The sequence below is a fragment of the Calliphora vicina genome, chromosome 1, assembly GCF_958450345.1.
Source record: "Calliphora vicina chromosome 1, idCalVici1.1, whole genome shotgun sequence".
In the NCBI taxonomy this organism is placed as follows: Eukaryota; Metazoa; Arthropoda; class Insecta; order Diptera; family Calliphoridae; genus Calliphora; species Calliphora vicina.
Window position 1 is genome coordinate 162843867 of NC_088780.1, and position 22984 is coordinate 162866850.

Genomic DNA, 22984 nt, shown 5'->3' on the forward strand with positions numbered 1-22984 from the left:
ATGCTTTTGGCTGTAGTCACCATGGCAAACAACTATAAATTGGGCTATCAACTGTTACCCAATCCAGCACATTCTCCAGTTTTATCCCCCCGTGACTATTTCCTGTTTCCAAGCCTGTAGAAATGATTCTGTTTGAACTTTATCAATTACAACATGGGCGATAATAGCGTTCATTTCAACGATTCCATTCTTTAATTTGATGTATACCGGTGAACTTTTTTCCTTAGCTAAATCAGGCGTAACGAAATTCTTCCTTCTTATCTCAGACCATGTTTTTCCAGTTTCGCTTATTTCGAATTCTAGTTGCCTTCTCCAGGTGTCTGTTGCCTTGAGGGTTCCAATCAATTGCCATCTTTGATATATCATCATGAGGTCTTCTCAAAATATGGCCAACCCAGCTAAATTTCGCAATATTTTTCGCCTGGAGCGGTTAATAAATACTTGCAGGGATTGTAGTCGCTTGCAATAGAGTTCCAGGACTCATTTTGAGAAAAATACAAGATTTTACCTCTTATCTAGTGACCAATAGAGTAGAGAGATGACAACATTTAAGATCGTTTTGTTATAAATAGAAATGATAGAATACAGTATAAAAGACTGTCGTTAAAAAATAAGTTAAGGAAGAGAATATTTTGGATTCGAATTTCCAGTCTTAATGACTGAATTACCTAGTTGAGGCAGTTTGTTTCAATACACAGAGAAAACAGATTCGTAATGGCAACCGAATTTGTTGCCAATCGAATGATTCCGCCTTGGTGACCGAATTTTACAGTTGTAGATACAAAATTTTAGAACTTGTAACCAAAACATGGTTGCTTCAACCGAAATTCTTCTTTATCAAATGATTTTCAGTTGCTATAACCGAAAAATTCTATGTATGCAACCGAATCATTCGATTGGCAACAAATTCGGTTGCCATTACGAATCTGTTTTCTCTGTGTAGCAATTTATTTTTATCGACAAACTTCCTGTTTCTAAACTTAAGTCGAAAATCTGTGTCTACCATCGAATCATTCGATTGGCTACAAATTCGGATACCACAATACATTTATTTTCATAGAAAGATTCGTTTATAATTTTTTGCTAATTACGTTCCTTTTTCACCTTAAATGAATTTAAATTCAATATCTGTTCAATATGTTTGGTGTTAATTCACTATCAAGGGTTGTTTTACCCACAAATACTTCCAATAATTCTAGTTAACATATTGCCAAAATATTCTAAATACAAACACGACGGTATTCCACAACATCCTTTAAGAAAATTTTATTACTTATGCTTATGATTACATCCTGTTACGAATTGATGTGTTTCCTTTATAAAGCACAAAAATAAAACAAGAAAATTGCTAAATAATTGAGAGCAAAACTGAATAAAACAAAACGTATTAAAAACAAAATCAATAATTTTAAAGTTAAAACAAGATTTTAAATGAAATATTTCTAAAAACATCTAAATCATTTACAGACCGACTACACAAATACAAGCAACAACAATTTGGTGCTGGAAAATTTACATCAATCCCTTAATCGCCACATTGACAATGTTAATCCTATCACCGCCTCCTATTCTTCATCGGCTACAACCCTTTCATCGAATACCACAAGTGATGTCTCCGCAGCATCCGCCGCCACAGCTAATAAAAATATCTGCTCCACCACAGACAGCCATCAGCAGCACAACAGCTCACAGGAGAAAAAGAAATGCATTGATTTGCAAACATCCAACAACAACAACAACAATAACAATACAAACAGCCTCAACCTAATGGACCCCACCACCAATAACAACAGCAACAATGATGAGTTGCATTTGAATGGCAATTTACAGAAAACCCATTGTTGCATGCCACCCATATCGATATCATCATCTGTGTCTTCCAGCGCTGTAACAGCGTTACAATCTACAACGGGTACGAAGCGGGATAGAATTTTTCCTTAAAATGTTGCTTGCTAAATTTTCGAGTTTTGTAATACTTTCTAGATCTGGCTAGAGAACAATGGTATGTCCATCATGCTCACCACACGCCAACACATCCTCATCAGCAGTTGGCCGATGAATTTGTTATGTATGCTCCTGCCTTGCCATCGAGTAGTTCTGCATCTTCCATTGGTAAATTTGGCATTGAAAGTACAACAGAAAGTTATTTAAATTCAAGATATAATGGTGAGTTTATATATTCTTTTGGTTACATTAAATTAATTTTTTAGAGTTATTCTTCCTAGAACGTTGTTACTCGTATTGCAAAATGCTATAGTTTGGTCAATAGATCAAAATTGTTTACTATTGGTCAGTTGTATGGAAACCATTTCAGAATATTAAGAATCTAATACTGCAAATATGATTTAGAAAGAGTAAAATGTCAGGGCTCTTAAGCTAAATGAAAACAATCACTTAAACAGAGTTCAGTTTACACTTCAGACTACTTAGGGACACTAAGGTGACAACTAACTCTAAACTAGATTACTTGGAATGTGTAAAATAACCAATAGATTTATCTTTGCATCATAAATGGCACACGAGTGTCATATAATCCAAATATATTCAACAGCTCATAATAGATAGGACCCTTTTGCTCCCCACCAAATACAGAGAATTGCCTTAACGCTAGGATATTTGGCTTTGGTGCTGATTGGACGGCCTGCACATACGATCTCTTACACTTCGGATTATCGTAATGGATCCATTTTTCATCGCAAATATTGGTTCGCATTCATCATCGGACATACCATATCGTTTTTCAAAGTCCATCGGCTTCAATTTGTATGGTACCCAATTTCCCTGGTTTTGGATGAATCCTGCTGATTGCAAACGTTTTGAAATTGCTGCTTGAGTAGCTCCCAATGATTTTGCAAGCTCTTGTTGAATTTTAGAACAATCTTCATGAAGTAATGCCTCCAATTCTTGGACTTCAAACTTTTTTGGCTGGCCTGGGTGATCTTTATCTTCCGTGTTAAAAACACGCTTTGTTGATACAAAATTCAAAACTTAGTCGTTTTCACGTGATATTCTTCCGATTAAATCGAACTAGTATATAAGATAATGGCTTTTATGTACATACGTTTATATAGTTTAAATTATTGGATATGGATGTGGAAACATCTGCGGCCCTTTTAAGGCTGCTAGTTGAAATAGACATTAACATTCACTGATATGTGGGTTATACTCCAGGGATCTAATCTATACTGATAAGGATTACTGTTTTGTTTCTCAAGAGAAATTCGGTTGTTTATAGTAGTTTGTATTGTCTGGAAATTAATGCATTCTCAACAACCGACAGTCGAACAGGCTTTGATTTTCTGAAATCCTCATTCCTTTGAATGCCCCTCATAAGAATCATTAGGATCCTGGGGCACTTGGAAAGGGCGGATGAGCTTGCCAAGCTGGGTATTAGTTTAAGGGTTCCAGGATTCGAGTGTCTTCGATTAACAATCTGACCAATCGGACATTGAATTGATGTCTATTATAAGGTCCAATATGTCAAAGTGTGTTTGGATGCATCTGTGCATCTGGATGTTGGAGATCGAAATCATACGAGCACGCGGGGATTCTGGGCCTACTGCCTTCGATCGTATACCTACTTTCGGACTATATTACTCTCCAGGAGTGAGTGGTGTAGGGATAATCTCGTGTAAGAATATGACACCAGGATATATACAGTTGTTTCTAAAATGTTCTGTGGGTTCTGGTGTTTTCTGTGACGAACTTGACTGGAAATTTTTCAGACTGAAATTTTTGCAATTGTTGTAGATCGTAATACACTTCATGACCATAATACTCACGGTACTTCTCTCATTGAAAGCCTATACAACATCATCTTCATTAGTCAGGCAATGTACAAATGCTCTGTCATGGCTAGGTCGTCTATCTGACATTACTTTAATTTGGGTCCCTGCGCACAGAGAATACTATGGCAATGAACAGGCAGAGGTATTAGACAGCATGGGCTAATAGATATCTTCAATGCGGTTCCAGTAGCAATTCCACTGGGGACCATTAAAAGTATTCACACCTATTGGCAATATCATGTGAAATTTTGTTCCCATGAAATATCCATTTGCCTCGAAGGAAAAATTGCTATCGTGATATTCCCATGAACTTTTCATTCACAATAGTTAATTTTGTTCGTAACAACTGTTTATTGTTTACAAAATTCCATCTAAAAATTTCACAACAAGGGGAATTTATTCACGTGAACAAAGTTGATGAACGAAAAGAGGAAAAGGGAACATATTTCATGTGAAATGTTGATTCGCGATAGGGGTGATTATCTTCAGGCACTTTCTTACAAAGGCTGAAAATAGATGACGCAACTTAGATACATGTAGTGCGGATAAGTTAATGTTGCCCTCTTTTAATGAAAAATTAACCATGCAACTGATAACCCGTAATAGAAGGGATATATAAAGGTTGCTGGCATTATTAACGGGGCACTGGACGCTAGACAAGCATACAAATAGCCTTGGACTTCCTTTTAACGACCGTTTTCGTAGCTGTAAGGATATGGAAAAACAGGAAATCTCTTTCTTCTCTGCGAATGCCAAACAGTATCTGACCAACCTTGGTAAGGTATCTGGGTCTAAACTTAATGACCATATCTCACGGCTAATATACATTACGATGTAAATTACACTACATCCGACGAGAGGTGTGATCTTGTCAAAACGGGGTCCTTTCGACTATACTTCACGAGCATGGAATTACCACGTAAACCAACCAACCATTGACAGCTCTCTAACTGAAAAAACTACAACCCAAAATAAAACTCTTGATTGATGAATGAGTCTTACCACAGCAGGCTGGTAGATCAACGAAGCCTCATTCCCACGACAGCCGGTTCTACGCACCGTAATGACCCGAGTTCACTCGGCCAAGGGCTGTCAACTCAGCAATCACTGCTGCTACAATATCAACGAAGTCTAGATCATGAAAGTAATTTTGCAAGCAATTTCGGATAGACTAGAAATTCCAAATGAATTTCTCAACTCCATCCACTTTCAATTCTAATCAAATCGATGACTTTAAAGTAGATGGTGAGAACAAAGCTGTTAACTACTGTAATCTTTCAAGTCTTTAGGCATTATTGAATGTTATTTTCTTTTTGTTTATCTTATAAATTTAATATAGTACTAGTTCAAAACAATTTGTTTAACACACACCCCATGACCTGCAGCTTATTGACTTTTTCAATAAACATTGTCAGACTTCATGTTTCTATATTTCTCTTTTTTTATTTAAGATACTCTGTAAATATTGGCATTCGTTCACTGTTATTGAAATATTACAAAAAAAAAAAAACAGACTTCCTCCCATATGAAAGATTCCCACAACCACCTTCAAACAATAGAACTTTGTTATACAACAAAATTATTATTAAGTACTAGAACTCACTTGAAGTGAGTGGTTTTGTAACAAATAATAAAAAAAAAATACGAAAATAAATTAAGATGTTAAGTTGGCTTTTTGTTATCCTGTGAATATTTCTGACTCCTGTTGAGTTTTAATATGTAATTTTTTAAGATATTTAATAGCAGACTACATTATCTATGAGGTTAAAACATAATTTTTGTATATTTTCCCCCAAAAAATAATAAAAAAAAGAAAATTATTTGTGAAAATCTGTTTTACTTTGCAGTAAATGTCAAAGGAGTGCGTCATGAAAGAGCATCATCTTTTTTCGACATTCCAGCTGTGACGCATCCATACTGTTACAGGTAAGTTTTTCTTTTACAAGGGGAATCTAATTGTGGGTTTGAGCTATTCAATTTTAATTTAACCTTCAATTTTCTTTTATCAATATCCTTAAGTTATGTATTTTTTTTTTATTCCAAGGAGTTTTAAAAAAAGTTTTACAGTTTTTTCATTTGATTTATAAAAAAATTAAACATATAGTACAATTATTTGCTGATTTGTTTGTTATTGTATTTTTATCTAAATTTTTTTTTTCATTCTTTCCTGTCCCCCTTTGTGGCTGCTAGATTTCCATCATCACCACCTGCAGGGATTTTAAAGAAAAACGATGATGGTAAGATTTTAAGTGGTTTAAAATAGCAACAATCTCAATGAATAATAATCAAAAAAGAAAGCTAAACGAACAATATTGTTTTACTTTTTTTTGTTCATTTATTATAATTTTTTTTTTAAATTTTCAATATACATATATGACCTTAGGACTAAAAAACAGACTATTTGAACAGGAGATGTAATCCAACAAATTTGTTGTAACGATAGAGGAAGTTAAGTTTTCTAAATAGTTTTAACTGTTGCTTGATTTTTATTGAACAAATTTAAACATTTTATGATCCAGACCCATAGTTGCCAAATCCGGTGCAGAATCGTCAAATTTAGGTCTACGATCGGTCTACATGCGTTTATATAGTTTAAATTATTGGATTTGGATGTGGAAACATCTGCGGCCCTTTTAACATTATAGGTATTGAAAGTTCCGAATCATAACTGTAGTTGCATGAACGTCTCGGAAGGCTGCTAGTTGAAATAGACATTAACATTCACTGATATGTGGGTTATACTCCAGGGATCTAATCTATACTGATAAGGATTACTGTTCTGTTTCTCAAGAGAAATTCGGTTGTTTATGGTAGTTTGGATTGTCTGGAAATTAATGTATTATCAACAATGGACAGTCGAACAGGCTTTGATTTTCTGAAATCCTCATTCCATTGAATGCCGTTCATAAGAATCATTAGGATACTGGGGCACTTGGAAAGGGTGGATGAGCTTACCAAGCTGGGTATTAGTTTAAGGGTTCCCGGATTCGAGTGTCTTCGATTAACAATCTGACCAATCGGACATTGAATTGAAGTCTATTATAAGGTCCAATATGTCAAAGTGTGTTTGGATTTGACCAATGTCCATAAGGTCTGTAATAGTTTTTTACCAATTTGTGTTAACATACTGTGCATGTCGAAGCTGTAGCTGTGATGGTTTGGATAGATTTCAGCTGCTCATAGATAGGACCCTTTTGCTCCCACCAAATAAAGAGCATTACCTTAGCGCCATGGATATTAGGTTTTGGTGTCGATTTGTTTGGTTGGCCAGGATTACATACGATCTGTTACGCTTCGGCTTATCGTAATGGATCCATTTTTCATCGCAAGTAATGAATTGCAAAAATTATTTCTTTTATAGCATTCAAGCAACATTTCAGACATATAAAATCGTGTTTCAAAGTCCATCCGCTCAAAGTACCGGCTCAAATATGAAAAATTTTAACCCGTATTTTGATATTTTTTCAAATAACTTATTAAAAACACTTCCAATTGTCACACTCCCTAAATAAATTATTCTACACCCATTCCCCCCAAAAACCGCGAGAAAAAAAGCTCAAGCCAATAATTCAATTTATTTTTATTAAATTTTAATATTTTCATGTTTTGCATATAAAAATATAAACGAAAGAAAAGAAAATTAAATGAAAATATCGCGCACAATTTATTTCTTATACTAATCCAATTGACAGGTTATGAGTATACAATATTCTTCCAACCCTCCCTCTTCCACAAGAACGTCTTCCTTCATCAGCAAAACATTATTGAACACAGCACACTGTGTTGTGTTTTCATAATAAACCACTAACTACTTGCATACTAATGCAATAATACTGAGCCAATGAAGATAAAGATACATTTTTATATTTAAAATCTATTTATTATCAACAAGTAACCGATGATAATCAAATCTTATTTTCTTGTTCATGTTCGCACTTCATTCAGAGCAAAATAAAATATTTTTTTTTTTAAAAAATAAAATATGTATTTCTAAAATAGCGCGATTTCAAACAATCATTGTTTATTAATGGCAGAATGTCGAGAATTTAAATATAAAATTAAATTTTCCATTAAGGAGAGAAGAAACCAGTAAGCGTTATGAATTTTAAAGGCTGTAAAATGATTGTGTGTAATAAATGTAAAATCACATCAACATCAAGTATGAAACATTTATGGTTACAGTGGTATGAAGATATGTAAATTATAAACAAAATTTCAGTACTTTTATTTAAATTATATTAACAAAAATAACACCCTAAAAGTTATTGATAAAACAATGGAAATTTAGGTTTCAATTTTACAAAATTGTTTATGGATAAAAAAAGAGTTTTTGGATAAAAACATTATTTTATAGTTATCCAATTTTTTTATCCATTCAAAACATAAGATTTGACGAGGTCTTTTTTGTGAGATGATTTCATCGTTGAAGTCAAATCTCTTTCTGCCGAGACATTCATTCCGCTTACGTAGCCTTAATTTTTCCCATGGAAACTGCAAGTGTGTGCACCCTTTCGGAATGCTTTCTCATACCCAAGTGATCATTCAAAATTAAAACCTTTGAGCCACCTGAGTTGCCTATTGCTTCCACAATCTCTCGCACTTTCAATCTCCGGTCAGCCAACACCATATCGTAATTTTATCAATCGTTTCGGGTGTAGAGACCTCAATTGGGCTTCCAGAACGTTCGACATCTTCCGTAAGTAAATCACTTTTTTTACCATTGAAATTGATGGTGCAAAGTTGCCATAATATTTATCAAGCTTAGCCCTAATAATAAAATAATGCTTAATAACCAGACTAAATTCACTTCTTTAAAATTTCTCCACAAGTCACAAGGTAGTCTGCTTTCAATGGCTTTCAAACACAAACCAAATTACTTAGCTTGTTCAAATTTTGACAGGAGTCAACTGACAGATGTCTTTTGACAGATGCAGTGTTGCCCTTTCAGTTAAGAACCCGGAAATAAAAAAAATCGCGTATTATTATTATTTTAGTCTTCATTCATGCAGAAGTTTAAAAGTTTACATTGTTTTGCCGATGCTAGGAATTACAAACATATACATGTTAGTAATGTATTTTTATAAATCATTAATGCTTAGGTTAGTTTCCGTGGTTAGCCACTCTTCAAGCATGGTTGTATTCAAAAAGCTGATCCCATTGTGATACTCAAGAAAATGGATAAATCGCTCCCTCATCTTTAATCGTTCCCCTTCTGGCCATTCGTCTGCTATACAATTACGCTGCTTTACATTGTGTCCAGGGACCCAGCGTTATCCTAGAATGCCTCGCTATCTCATTTAGGAACACCCGGCATTCTTCAGTTAACCCAGATGTCGCACAGTGTGGTAAATCGCAAATCTAACTGGACAAAATTAATAAATCATATTAATAAAAATGAGTTCAAATATATAAACGATTATAAAAAACCAACTTTTTTTTCGCAATGTATTTTGGGAGTTTTTACCCATTCTTCAAAAATTTTCTTTCGTGAAAAAGTAGAAGTCATACTGGAAAAGTGAAAAAATTTATGACGGTCGCAAGAATGCGCAAGATGTTTTTGATTTACCTTGAAGTGAACACTTGAAAGATTAACTGAAATATAGTTTTACACCGGAACTATCCGGAATAAACAGCTTTAACTCTACTTGAAAAAAGGAAATAATTTAATTTTTCTTTGTGTAGGTCATACTGGAAAAGTGAAAAAAAATGTATGGCGGTCGCAAAAATGCGCAAGATGTTTTTGATTTACTTTAAAGTGAACACTTGACAGATTAACCCAAATATAGTTTTACAGCGGAACTATGCGGAATAAACAGCTTTAACTCTACTTGAAAAAAGGAAATATTTTTTTTTTCCAATTTCTGATCTTCTCACAAAAAATTGTTTTTTTTAATAGTTACAATGGAAATAATTAAATGAAAATTGTTGCATATTTCCTTGAAATAGAGCTTAATAATAATATAAAAAAATTATGACAATAAAATCACCGTAGCCTTTTTAATCATAAACCAAAGTCACACAAAAAATACACTTCTCTTTGAAATCTTAATGTACCTGTTGACAACAACTGACTTTAAAGCTTAGTTTTTTCTAATCGGAGCTAAAAACCAAAAAACAAAACATGAATTACAGTTCCCTATTGTATTGAGAAGCTCATTAAATGATCAGAAGGAATGTTGCCAAACATTTATTTTTTAATTTTGTCCAGCTAGATTTGTGATTTACCACAGTGTGTGTCGTGAAGAATCCCGCTATTCCATTAACGACAGCTTTGCTATCAGTAAATATACAGATATCCCACAGTTCTCGATATCCCTCTTGGAGCAGTTAGAAAAAGCCCTTATTACACCAGTAGGGGATGTTAATACTGAAATTTACTACATTTTAGTAGTAGTAAATTTAAACTTATCTTAGAAATAAATATACAAATGTACTTATATATTTGGTAAAAGTTCATGTTATTTAACTTCAAATATATGTATAATTTCAGATATGAAAATATAAAATTCAAAACATAAAATTCGCAATAAAATCTAAAATTAGTGTATTTTAAATCACGAAAGATTTTTTGGATTTTTTACACCATGAACCACTGTACAGTACCTTAAAAATTAACAAATATGTAGATAATTGTATGTTTGTATAAACCAGACAGTAGTCGTAACAGCAACAAACCCACCTTTAAATCTATTCATCAACAATGCAATTTATATACTACATTCATATATACAGTACTTTTTTACCATAAACTACCCCTTGTTTATTAACTCCCCCACTCCATTCTCTTTCCACACTCACACACATTATTTGTGTATATTGTTTACAATCCTATGGGAATGTTTACGCAATATTTAACCTTATTTTCAATTTCATTTGCAAAAACAAAACAAAAAACCCACTCACCAAATCTCCTTCTCTCCCCACTCACTCCCCCAATTCAAACAAAGAGATTTTCTTTATGAACCCCCAACCCCCTTCTCCATTACTATGCTCATCAATATCAATAGTATGATGCTAATGTAGTTGTTATTGTTTTTAATAATTGTTGCTGTTGTTTTCTCCATCAATCTCTCCACTCAACACTTGTTCATAGATTATGCAGGTACACTGTTGAATATTTAAACATTGTTGAGTGAATTTCATTACATTCAATGTAAAAAAGTTGTGTGATGAGAAGGATGCTGCATCCTTTTTTTTTGTTGTTTTTGCTATTGTAACATTGTAGTTGTTTGTTATTTTTAAATGGATGTTAATGTTGTGGGAATTAAAATTACGCTTATATTTAATTTATATCCATTGCTATTTTGTTGCTGCTTTTTTGGCCATTTAGCTTTAAGGGTATTAATGTTTTGTTGTTACAAGTACTAAATAAGTAGTAACATCATGTTTAACATCAAACACAACACAAAATAAAAAGGGCTGATGTGTGAATAACAACAGTAATAGGCAAACAAACAAAAACAACATTGCTAGATACAAAATAATCAAGGCAAAAGTTTATTCATTTAAACATTAGGCGAACAAACATAAAGTGTGACGGAGAATATAGCAAACTGATACTCCATAAAAGTTGCTGATACTAGAGTTGGATTGTTCATGAACGAACAAGTTCAATTGAACAATTCAGTCAAATGAACAATGAGAAGTTGTTCAATCATCTTGTTCTTTTTATTCTTTTTATTCACTTTATTCTTTTTGGTAGTCTGACATTACTGTAGATGTTTAAAGCTTATATTTTGAAAACGCGTTTAAATGGGATTTATGTTGTTTGAATTTTATATAATTCCTTTTCTTTATTAAAATCATGATATAATCTGCCAAATTCTTTTTCCAAAGGCAGAGGTGACTTGTTCGTTCACTGTTCACTGCAAAAACATTAAGCGAGCAATTGTTCATTCACTTAGTTCAGTCAAACACCACAGAATAGAAGTGAACAACTGAACAAAAAGAACGAACTTGCTCATTTATTTGTTCTGGACAAAAGCGACCAATCAGTAAAAAGAACGATTATGCCCAACTCTAGCTGATACCACAAAATAGAAAAAAACTATACAGTTCCTAAATTTAATTTCAATTTTAAAATCTATCTAATAGATAAATAAAGTTTAACAGGAAACACAATTATTTTCCAAAAAATTTTGAAAATTACGAGAGAGAAACTTAAATTTCATTGAGAATGCTTTGATGAAAACAGTAAAACCACATGATTGATTATTATTATTTAGCGTGACGATCAAAAATTCGGTGCCGTAGTTTCATTAGCGACGAACAACTTTGATCAAAAACATAAAATTGGGATGGTTTTAAATTTAGTATTGTATATAACCGTGGTTCCCCATTTTGTGCACTTGTGAACCCGCACTGCTTAATTATCTAAGGTACAAATTGCAAACTATAACTCGAGTTGCAGGACTGAGCTTCTTTGAAATCATTCAAGAACGTTGTTTGAAACCTTCTTGGCAATAGAAAGATTAACGATTACCAAATCATTTAGAGATTTTTCACAAAATGATTTTTAAATTTAAAATTGATATTCTTCATTCCCTGCAGCGTTTATTTTCCACCAACTGTGATGAAAATAGCGACTAGCAAAGATAACAACTACATCCAAATGTTTAATGAATCTGGAAAAAAATTCTAAGGCTTTAGAAATGAAGATATCCTGGAGGGGAATTTCCGAATTTGCCTTATCTGTATTTGGTGGGAAAAAAGGGTCCTATGAGCTGCTGAAATCTGGCCAGACCATCAAAGGAAACTTGTACCGAACGCAACTGATTCGTTTGAAGCGATCATTGGTGCCAGACATGATCATTGGCCGAAAACCGCTTAAAATTTGCGGCCAGACATGAAGCCGTAATATTCCATCATAACAACGCTTGGCCACATGTTGGAAAACCTTTTAAAAACTATATAGAAAGGAGTGGTTGGGAAGTTTTGCCACCCGCCTTATAGTCCAGACCTTTCCCCGTCCTACTTCTATTAGTTGCGATCGCTGCAGAATGTTCTCTCTGGGATACGCTTTACTTCATAACATAGTATTCGAAATTAGCTTGATTCGTTCTTGGCCGCTAAAGATGAGCAGTTCTTTTGGCTGGGAACCCATATGTTGCCAGAAAGATGGGAAAAGGTCATAGCTAACTTTGAATAAACTTGCGAATATGTAATTTAAAAAGCATTTCCAAGTTTGTAACATTTTATATTCTTCCCACTGTAAACAAATCTCACAATTGAATACACGAAAACAAAAGCTTTCTTAATCTGACACAGATTTAACGCACAATAAACTTGAAAATTAGAATTTCTATTAATTTAAGTATAATTTCATAGAAAATATAAATTTCTATTAATTTAAGTAAAAGTTCATAGAAAAATATGCAACTCTTTCTCTCACACTTTTTCAGATTCCAACTTCTGTAATAATAACGGTGTTTCGTCTTCCCTACAATTTGGCCAGCATTATCACAATACGAAAACTGAACATCCAGACTCAACCACTACACATTTAACCAATCATCATCCTCATACTACACATCCGCATGTACATCACCATCACCACCATTCACATCATCCCCATGCTCAAAGCACAAATCTGCATCATCATCAACACGCTCATTTAAGTCCACATTCATCGGCGTTCAAGTTCAGTCATTCACCTTCGGTCTATCATCATCAATACAATGGCCAGACGCCAACGGCATATGGTTTAAGAACAACAGCGGAAATAACAACATCATCATTAGCATTGGCACCTGTTTCCACTACGGCCGAGGTTGATATAAAATATGAAAATCCTTATAATTCCGCGATATCATCTACATATACACTAAGGCCGGGAAGTGGAGTGGACTCCTCAACAGCGGTGTCGTCAACGGATACAGATTTCAAATTGGAAAGTTTATATGCTTCCAATAATAATATTACGACCAGTCATACGGTTAGTCAGCGAAGGGGTTCACTGCAATTGTGGCAATTTTTGGTGGCTCTGCTGGATGAGCCGACCACAAAGTAAGTGGGGCTTTTGGAAAACAACAGTCATTTCTTTAATATTTAATAACAACTTTATCTCCCCCTTAGTTCTAGTTGCATTGCCTGGACTGGTCGTGGCATGGAATTCAAACTCATCGAACCCGAGGAGGTGGCACGGCGTTGGGGCATACAAAAAAATCGACCCGCTATGAATTACGACAAATTATCACGCAGTCTACGTTACTATTACGAGAAGGGCATAATGCAAAAGGTTAATGGCGAACGTTACGTATATCGTTTTGTCTGTGATCCCGAGGCCCTTTTCAATATGGCCTATGGCCATTTGGGTAATTCAGCCACAGCAGCGAAAGGCGATCATCAACAGCATCATCATCAGCAGCAACAGCATCTTCACCATCATCATCATAATTTACTAGCTTCACCCACGTCAGCAACCAAAACAAATGTAGACTCTAGTCTAATATCAAGAGATGCAATTACCACTTCCTCATCTCTGGAGGAGGAGGCAAACAGAGAGAGAAGCTCACTCAGCCTCAGCCATGTGACGGGGGCAAAACATCATGAGCAATTATTTTATGGTAAATTTTAATTGAGGAAATAAAACAAACAGATGTTAATTGATTGATATGATAACGATTGATAGTGTTGTAATGTATTTGTAATTGTAATTGTATTAACATTGTTGAAAATGTAATATTGTATATAATTATTAAATATGTATGTAAACACTCATACGAGTAAAACTATAAATAGTTAATTAAACATTATTCATAAAATATAAACAAAAGTATACAATACGATACGAGATACAAATACAATTAAGTTAAGCGTATTTAATCGATAAAGCAACTCTAAGTAGAGTTCTAACTCTATTGCTTTATGACTTGAATACCTTAAATTGAATTTTATTTTTACAAAATTTCTCTGAGTTTAGGTATAAACACCGTGCAAAAATTGATTTCTAGGTGTCATCAAACATTAAGGGCATCAACTTAAATAACCCCTTAATTATATCTAAATGGTGTGGCATGTTAAAACCTTTCAACATTTTTTTTATTGTTTTATTTGTTTTGTTTTGTTTTTTCCTATTTTGAGAAGATTCCCTTTAACTTAAATTTTCTTTTTAAATTAAAACTATTTAGTTGTAAGTACTACTATAGTAAATGACTTTGTATGGAACGCAAATACATTAAATATTTAGGAAGTCTTGGCCTTCTTTTCAGGAGATTCACCATTCTCTTCTTTAGCATCCTCCATATCACTGTCATCCGAACCAGATCCCGAACCGGAAGCAGAAGAAGCCGATTCTACACATTTACGTTTCTCAGCCTTTTTGGGTTGTGGTGGTGGACTGGCCTTTTTCAATGTGGACACATAACTCTTAACCTTATCCGGTTGTGGACTATAGGCCCAATGTATCAATTGCATGTGAATTTCGGTGGGTTTACCAGCATCATCAAACAGTTTGGCATCTTCTTCCTTTAGTTTGGCCAATAATTTGGTAATATTTCTGTTACGTAGAATATCATAGGTTGTATCATCATCCTCGGGTAGCATGGTGCGCAAATGTTTGTAATTACCCTTAGCCTTAGGGCCACCGTAGGCTTTAAGGAATTCCACTTGTAAAGCATCTTCTGGCTGAGGTAATTGTTCAATTATACTGTATGCCAAATAGGCTCTATTGTTCTTAATGAGATTCTCAGTTTCGAATTTCTCTAGGAAATCTTCAAGAATTTTGACACCTTCTTTGATGGATTGGATTTTCTCTTCGTTTTTAGTGCCGGAGAGTACACGTTTTGAACTGCCAATAAGTCCCTTGACGGCAAGTCTTTGATATTCTGGATCACGGTCTTCTAAGATTCTAATTAGGGGAATATAAAATAAGTATTAGTGGAAATTTTGGTTAAATTTGGTCTTAAAATATTGAACAAAACCAATTCCAAGCGATTTGAAAGATAACAGTAAATGATAAAGTCAGACTTCTGCGTCTAAAACAAATATGTATTCTAGTAAAATATCAAGAGATGAAATAACAATCTCACCTTAGGAGCATAAGCTAGGGTTCCTAATATCATGGACTTTTTCCATTCCCGGGAGATCAATAATTGTTTTATCTGCGCAGAAATAATACTGTAACTTTAAGCAGAAAATATTAAAAGAAATTTCCCAAACTCTAGCAGGAGGTAAACAAAGTGGAAATCTCTCGCGGCCATGTGACGACTCAATGACTGGAAAAGATTCAGAGCAATATGCATTATTTTCGATATAGTGAAGATTTTCCAGTAGTTCATAGATGACCAGACTCCACAGGAAACATGGCATGATAAATATCGGTCACAAATGCTTATCTTATAAATCCATTCTGCATTACTTTCAAATGAGGAACTATATGCCTAAAACGCTAAATATGTCAATACAAAGCAATGATAATTCAAAATTATAAAAATAAAAAAAACTATGACCATAAAATAGCAACCGAACCAGGCCTATTGCGCATATACTGATGTATCAATCATATATGTTAGATATTTGGGGGGCTTTGGAAAGTTGATTTCAACAGACAGACAAACATACCTACATATGTATATCGTCTCCATTATCTATAATGATAACGATCATATTCTGGATCGTTCACCAATGAAAAATGTATAAATAACACTCATGGTGAATAGCATAAGTTTCAAATATGTGTCACGTTAAGTGAAACTAGTTTAAAATAAATGACACTCATACAAGTATACAAATCGATATACATAAATTTATGTATGTAAAATACATAGAGAATAGACATAGAGCAGAAACTCTCCTGTCAAAGCCCTAACTTAGTTGTCAAAAACCTAAGTGGTGAGAATGTATTAGTAGAAAAAAAACTATGTGAAAACAAAAACAAAACAACACTCGTATGTGTGATTATTTTGAGTAATTTTTTTGTATGAGTTTTTTTCTAGTTTCCGCTCTATGTTTTTCTATGGTAAAATATTTAATTTAAATTTGTATCACACTATTTTCAATGCATATCAAATATTTTACAGGCAACTGTGTAATCCACAATTCAAAACCAGTTATACGTCACACTTTAAAAATATTCAAACAGCTCAACACAACTCACCACAATTTCAATTATTAGAACAAAAACACACAAATGGATTATTAATTAGCATTCCGTAAAACAAGCATTTAAAGATTTATGACTAAATATATGTATGTATATGAAAATACTCGTTCGAATAAATACACAAATTACAATTTAAATATTTTTGGTTTAGTCTTAGCTAAACGAAAAAAAAATCAATTAGAAACAGCGTCATATTAGCAGAGTCGTAGTAGTGTTGTGAGACATTATTTCTATTTATTCTATTCTATCAAATTTATTTTTAATAAAAACAATAAGAACAAAACTAATAAATTTCATTAGAAATGTTTATTTTTATATTTTTAAATGATTGCGTTGGTTTCAAATATTCTTTAGACACTTCATTTAATTAATGCAAACACTCCTCTTACGTTGCATCACTCCAAGAGAATAGGTAAGTGTATATATTCTATTTTTTTTTACTGAGCACCTGGTAATTATGATAAACTTAATTACAATGATTATGATGATGATGATGGCTAAATAATAATGATCTTATGGTTATTGTACAGTGTTTGGTTTGATGTTGGATTTTTCTTAAGGAATTTCACAATAATGTGTAAGGTTTCTAAAATTATTTAATTAAAATAAGCGGGTTTTGCTTATAAAACAGCCATTTGTGGGCCGATCTTCCCGATTTGAAATAGCAAAATATTAAAATGAGCAGGCAAAGACCTTCGTAAATTTGTTTATTGAAACTAAACTTATCTCATTTTTTGTAAATTTTGTTCATAACTTAAATCAGACCGAATTTATTTTGCTGATTACTAGATTTCTAATTAGTTTTGAAGATCATTTTTATCAAATTTCGAATGCATTTTTTATTGTTCACCGTCTAATTTGAATAACTTAAAACAATCGTATGATGTACGAATAGAAAAATGCTTTTGAAAGTTCCAACTTAACGTATATAACTAAAAACAATCCAATCTGTTAGAAATACTTTCTGAATTGTCTGAGTTGAATCGTCCAAATTTGGCCTATAGATGTTCGAAGTTAACGTATAAAACAAACAAAAAAACACTCAAATATGTCTGAAATACTTTCTGAATTACCTGTGTTGAATCATCCAAATAAGTCCATAAGCGGCAAATATATTTGGTTCCGAAATAAAAATTTTGTATCGAGTTAGTGTGACCTGTCACACTGAATTGTTAAACTTAATGTTAGGTACTTTAGGAAAATATTAAATTGAATTATTTTCACATTTTTAGATTTGATTCGAAGATACTTTATTAAAATTGGTTGTCATTGGAAAGAGAATTTTTAAGCTAGTTAGTTTTAAATATTATTACGAAGTTGCACTATCAATTTTAATGAAACGGTTTTATCATGGGGTTTCCACATTCATCAGCTTCTGTATACATTGTCATAATTGGCATAACTTGGCAGCACAGTGCTGCCAATATTAATTGCTAAAGCTGCTAACATTAAGCCCCATTTTCTCGATATCTGGTTATCGTTTTTCGTAACGATATACTTCCAATTAATATAATTTTTGTATGAGAGAGAACTGCCACGATAAATAAATAAATAACAAGAGATTGAGAAATTGAGGCTAAGGCTACTAAAAGCTCTAGAAATAGAACATTCTAATTTTGTCCGTTAGATAATTCATGAAACTTCTAGAAATGGTGTACATATATAAATATGTAGGTACAGCAAGTTGCAGACAGTCAGTTTTATTGTGAATCTTTGTTGAGACAACATCAAGCGAATAAATAATTTAACCCTTTCGCTACATTGTATCCATATGGATACATTTTAGGTTTTTGAACATAACTTCGACAATTATGAATATTTTTAAAAAATAGTCTTTGAGTCTATTTTTGGAATATATTTAGAGATGTTTACAATTTATTTTATTGAATTATCGCTATTCGTGTTCGATTGATAGCAATTTGAAAATGTGTGAAAATTGATTTTTGAATCCAACTGTTTTTTTTAAAAAAAGTGCCTTCGATTTTTTGCATATAAAATTTGTAAAAACTATAATTTTGTAATAAAAATTATTTAGAATGCTTAGAAACATATTAGAGAAATATAAAAATATTTAAAAAAAAATCATTGGGGGCTTCAGGATAAGCTTCCAGGACTAAAAATTTAATTTGGTATAACGGATAAACCAGGACACGTAGGACCTTAATATTAATATCAATCAATATTGATATCAATACCAACCATATGATAAACTTAAAACATCTATTAACACCTCCAGTTAAAACTTGTAGCGAAAGTGTTAAGTGTGAATTATAAAACCGTTATTTAAAACACAGAGTGACTTTTTAAACTGTTATTGTGTAAATAAAGAGTTATTGCAATTTTAAACTACTAAACCGCTTTTGTTTGCAATTAAAAGAATTAGGTTTACTTAACGGAAATAAACCACAGTTTTTAAAAGGTAAAACGTAACAATATATTGATATTTTGTAGCGAATCCATTGATATTGGAAGAGATAATTTAAGAGCTATAAACTGGTACTTTTTAAAATGTAGCAGAAAGAGTGAGTATCAAAAATTTAAATTAATAGCTCTAACAATCAAGGTTGCCAACTCTCCAGCTCAGAAAATGGCTAGATTTTGAATTAAAAATGGCTAGAAATGGCTAAAACCCAAGAATAACTGAATACAAATTCATAAATACTACATTTCTTGCCCCCATTACCACGAAGTCTGGTATGTGTTAACCAATACTTATACTGACAGATTTCAAAAATATTTGTTACCGACTTCGTGTTAATGGGGTTTAGCAGATTAACCCCCATTTCTCAATCTCCGGTTATCGTTTTTCGTAACGATATACTTCCAATTAATAGAATTTTTGTATGAGAACTGTCAGTATATCGTCACGATAAAAAATAACCAGAGGTAGAGAAAATGGGGATAAATATTATAATATCAATAATTTTTTTTTCTTTTTGATAAATTAAATAAATTTCTGGGCATTTCATAATCGGATCCATTGAAGAAATGCAAAATTGATTTTTGAATATGCCTGATGAGTTTGCTTTGGAAACAATTTCGAAGCCTGTTTTTAAAACCAATAATATTCTCATCAAATAAACAGACGAATTTGTTTAAAAAGGCTGTTTCTTTGTCATTTGATAAAAAATACTGTTTTATTTTTAAAAAATTCCAAAAATGTTCAAGAAAAGTATAAAATAAAAAAGACTAAGACAAAATAAAATGGCTAGATCTTCCGGCTAGATTAAATCTAGCCATATTTTTATGGCTAAATGAAAATAAAATTGCTAGATCTAGCCGGAAAATGGCTAAATTGGCAACCTTGCTAACAATTCCCTATCGAAAGAAAATTTACAAATTAAAATAAAATTTTGGAAATTTTCTTTAAAAATTACAAAATTGTCAGATTTGACGATTTGTCGTAATTTTGATGATTTTAATGACCCATTGACAATTTCTTTTTCAATAGTTTTAACTAATATTTGAAATTTATTATTTTAATTTAAGGAATGTCTTAAGGGCATCTTAATAAATAAACTAAGCATGATAATAGAATGACTCTTATTAAGTCTTTGTTCTTAAGTTATATTATCAAGAGAAATAGGGAAATTTATATGTATCTCAAAAAGACTATTGAACAATTTTTGGAAATGTGTTTTAAAAAAGTTTCAGAGAAAGTTTATTGGAAAATCTTTTATTTGCAAGTACTTAAGCGACATTTTTAATAAAACAATTTCATTCAATATAACTTATTTAGAGAAAATTTTGACAGGAATGTTTATCAAATTACATTCTTAGTAAATTCATGCGCTGTTTTCAATTTCGAACGAACACCAAAGTCGAAGCCAATAGAAATTATATTATTTTATATTCAAAACATTTTTTCAATAGAGTTCCCGGGTTTATTTGTGTTCAAAGTGTTGGAAATAGAGAAACCAAATTTGTTAAAGAAACTTTTAAGATTTCATTCGAGTCATCGTTTAATGAAAACAAATCAGATTTTTTTCGTTTTGAAATTTTATGAGAAAATAGCGTGCAAAATTTATGTTATTTCGAGAAAAAGTGTTATTTTTGACGATTTTTTGCCAATTTAGAAAAGTCACTGACGATTTTTTTCGAAAAATTTTAAGATTTTGGAACTAAATAATCTGGAAACTATGTTTTAAGCACTGGTAGTGAACGTACTCTAAATCTTCACTGAAAACAACGACACATAAAAATCAAATTCGAATTTACTTTACAAATGAGTTCAAGTCGAAAATATTTAGGATTTAATATCTTATTGTACAGCGTAATTTAAGAAAAATATTATTAACACTTTTTTGAATTTATCACCTCTCTTTTGAAAACGCTTGCTATTTAAGATATAGAAATCAATTCCATTAAAAATAAGATGTATTTGTTTTAAAACAATATTTCAATACAGAAATATTTCTAATTGTTTACCAACATTAGGGCCTGTCAGACTACTGTTTTGAGTATGACAATATAAATGGAATTATCGGTGTAAATATGTATAGATACATAATTTTATAGAATACGTGTATGTATAGCTATTTGTATGTAAATATAAAACGGATAAATCGATATACAAATGAGCACATCAATTTGAATACAAACATACCTATTTACACAAAGTATCGAACAGAGTCATTATAATAATAATAATACAGTAACAATATTGACATAATTTCGATGATTCCTACAATATGTATGAGCGAGTATTTATAAATTTAGCGATTATTGTGTTATTTTTTATTCAGTTACAACGTGTTTTGTGAGTGAGTGGCATCACAAAAATAAAAACAAAATAAAACAAAATGTATAAAGAAAAATACTGAAAATACTTTAGAAACTACCAAAATGACATCATTGCAAATGCCGACTGACCTTCGCGTAGAAGAGTATCTCGATGGTATTAAAATAAATATGCAGAATTAAACATAGATAGAAACTAAATTAAAAAAAACAACAACACAAAACTATATAAAATATAACAGCAACAACAACAAACATATAGGCAGCAGGCCCATTAGGTCAATAAAAACGATTACTTATATGCAGAGATGACAATTTGTGTTGTTATAGACAAGAGAGTGTCTGTCTCTTTTTAGAAAAGTACTTAAAATAATACTTAAATATACAACTATGCAAGGAATTGGTTTTTAAATTACATACGTTAAAAGTTAAATAGTTCAATAATTAGTTACTTACTTGAGGGTCTTTTCGGCAGACTCTTTATCCTTGAAACCCAAACCAGGTACAGTCTCTACTTTATCTTCATTATCGGTTTTGGCATTTTTGTTGGCTGCACCACCACCATTCTCTGATAACCAATTCTCAAATACTGCTATAGCATCAGAGATATTTTTAACTTTATCTTCGGCTTTGGTCACTATAAGTGAGAGTGGTAACGAAATTTCAACAAAAAAAAAACAAAGTTTTGTTTTGATTTTAAAATAAAGTTTAAAATTTAACGTTAAAAATTACTATAACATACTTGACAATACTCTCTTGGCTCTGCCCAGTAAACCACGCACGGTCAATTTACGATATTGCATATCGTGACTTTCCAACAGGACTAGGGTTTCCTCAGCCTTTTCTTTGTTTTTGAAACCGAATTTTGAATCATTATTATCAGCCATTTTTAATATATTGTAAAAATGAATTTCAGTTTTTCTTTTTCTTTTTGAATTTAATAAGAAGACGTCTTTTAACACTCAACGTTAAAATACAACTGAATACAAAAGTATTCAAATAAAATGTATTTGACAAAAATATTTCGTTTAATTATTAAGCAGCCAAACAGCCAGTCATTTAGTCATATAGTGAGATGTTCTGTTGTTTGTTCCTTCATTTGCCGCTCTGTAGTACAACCTCTGCATTTCAAGTTGTTACTAATGAGTTAATACATGGCAGTGGTGGATGGATAGATGCATGGACAGACGGATCCACTGCTCTGCTCTGTTCTGTTCTACTCTATTCGAATTCGTATTCTCGTGCATTTAAACATTGTACATACACATTTTAGTAGCAGATTGTGTATAGTAGAATTTATTTAATTTCTATTGTTGTTGTTTTATTTTATTATTATTCTTTTGTTTTGGTATTT

General features: G+C 32.2%; 2 protein-coding genes across 2 annotated transcripts; one reads left to right on the top strand and one right to left on the bottom strand.

Annotated features, from left to right (window-relative positions):
• Positions 1–14399, top strand: Ets96B. Its single transcript, XM_065503950.1, has 7 exons — positions 1–78; positions 1468–1912; positions 1984–2166; positions 5636–5714; positions 5979–6025; positions 13190–13793; positions 13863–14399. The coding sequence occupies exons 1-7, from the start codon at positions 1–3 to the stop codon at positions 14362–14364; spliced, it is 1938 nt and encodes a 645-aa protein (XP_065360022.1). The 3' UTR covers positions 14365–14399.
• Ude (Uracil-DNA degrading factor) lies at positions 14389–22703 on the bottom strand. Its single transcript, XM_065516478.1, has 3 exons — positions 22373–22703; positions 22087–22267; positions 14389–15636 (listed from the first exon to the last, which is right to left on the bottom strand). The coding sequence occupies exons 1-3, from the start codon at positions 22515–22517 to the stop codon at positions 14973–14975; spliced, it is 990 nt and encodes a 329-aa protein (XP_065372550.1). The 5' UTR covers positions 22518–22703; the 3' UTR covers positions 14389–14972.
• Positions 22704–22984: the final 281 nt, after the last annotated feature.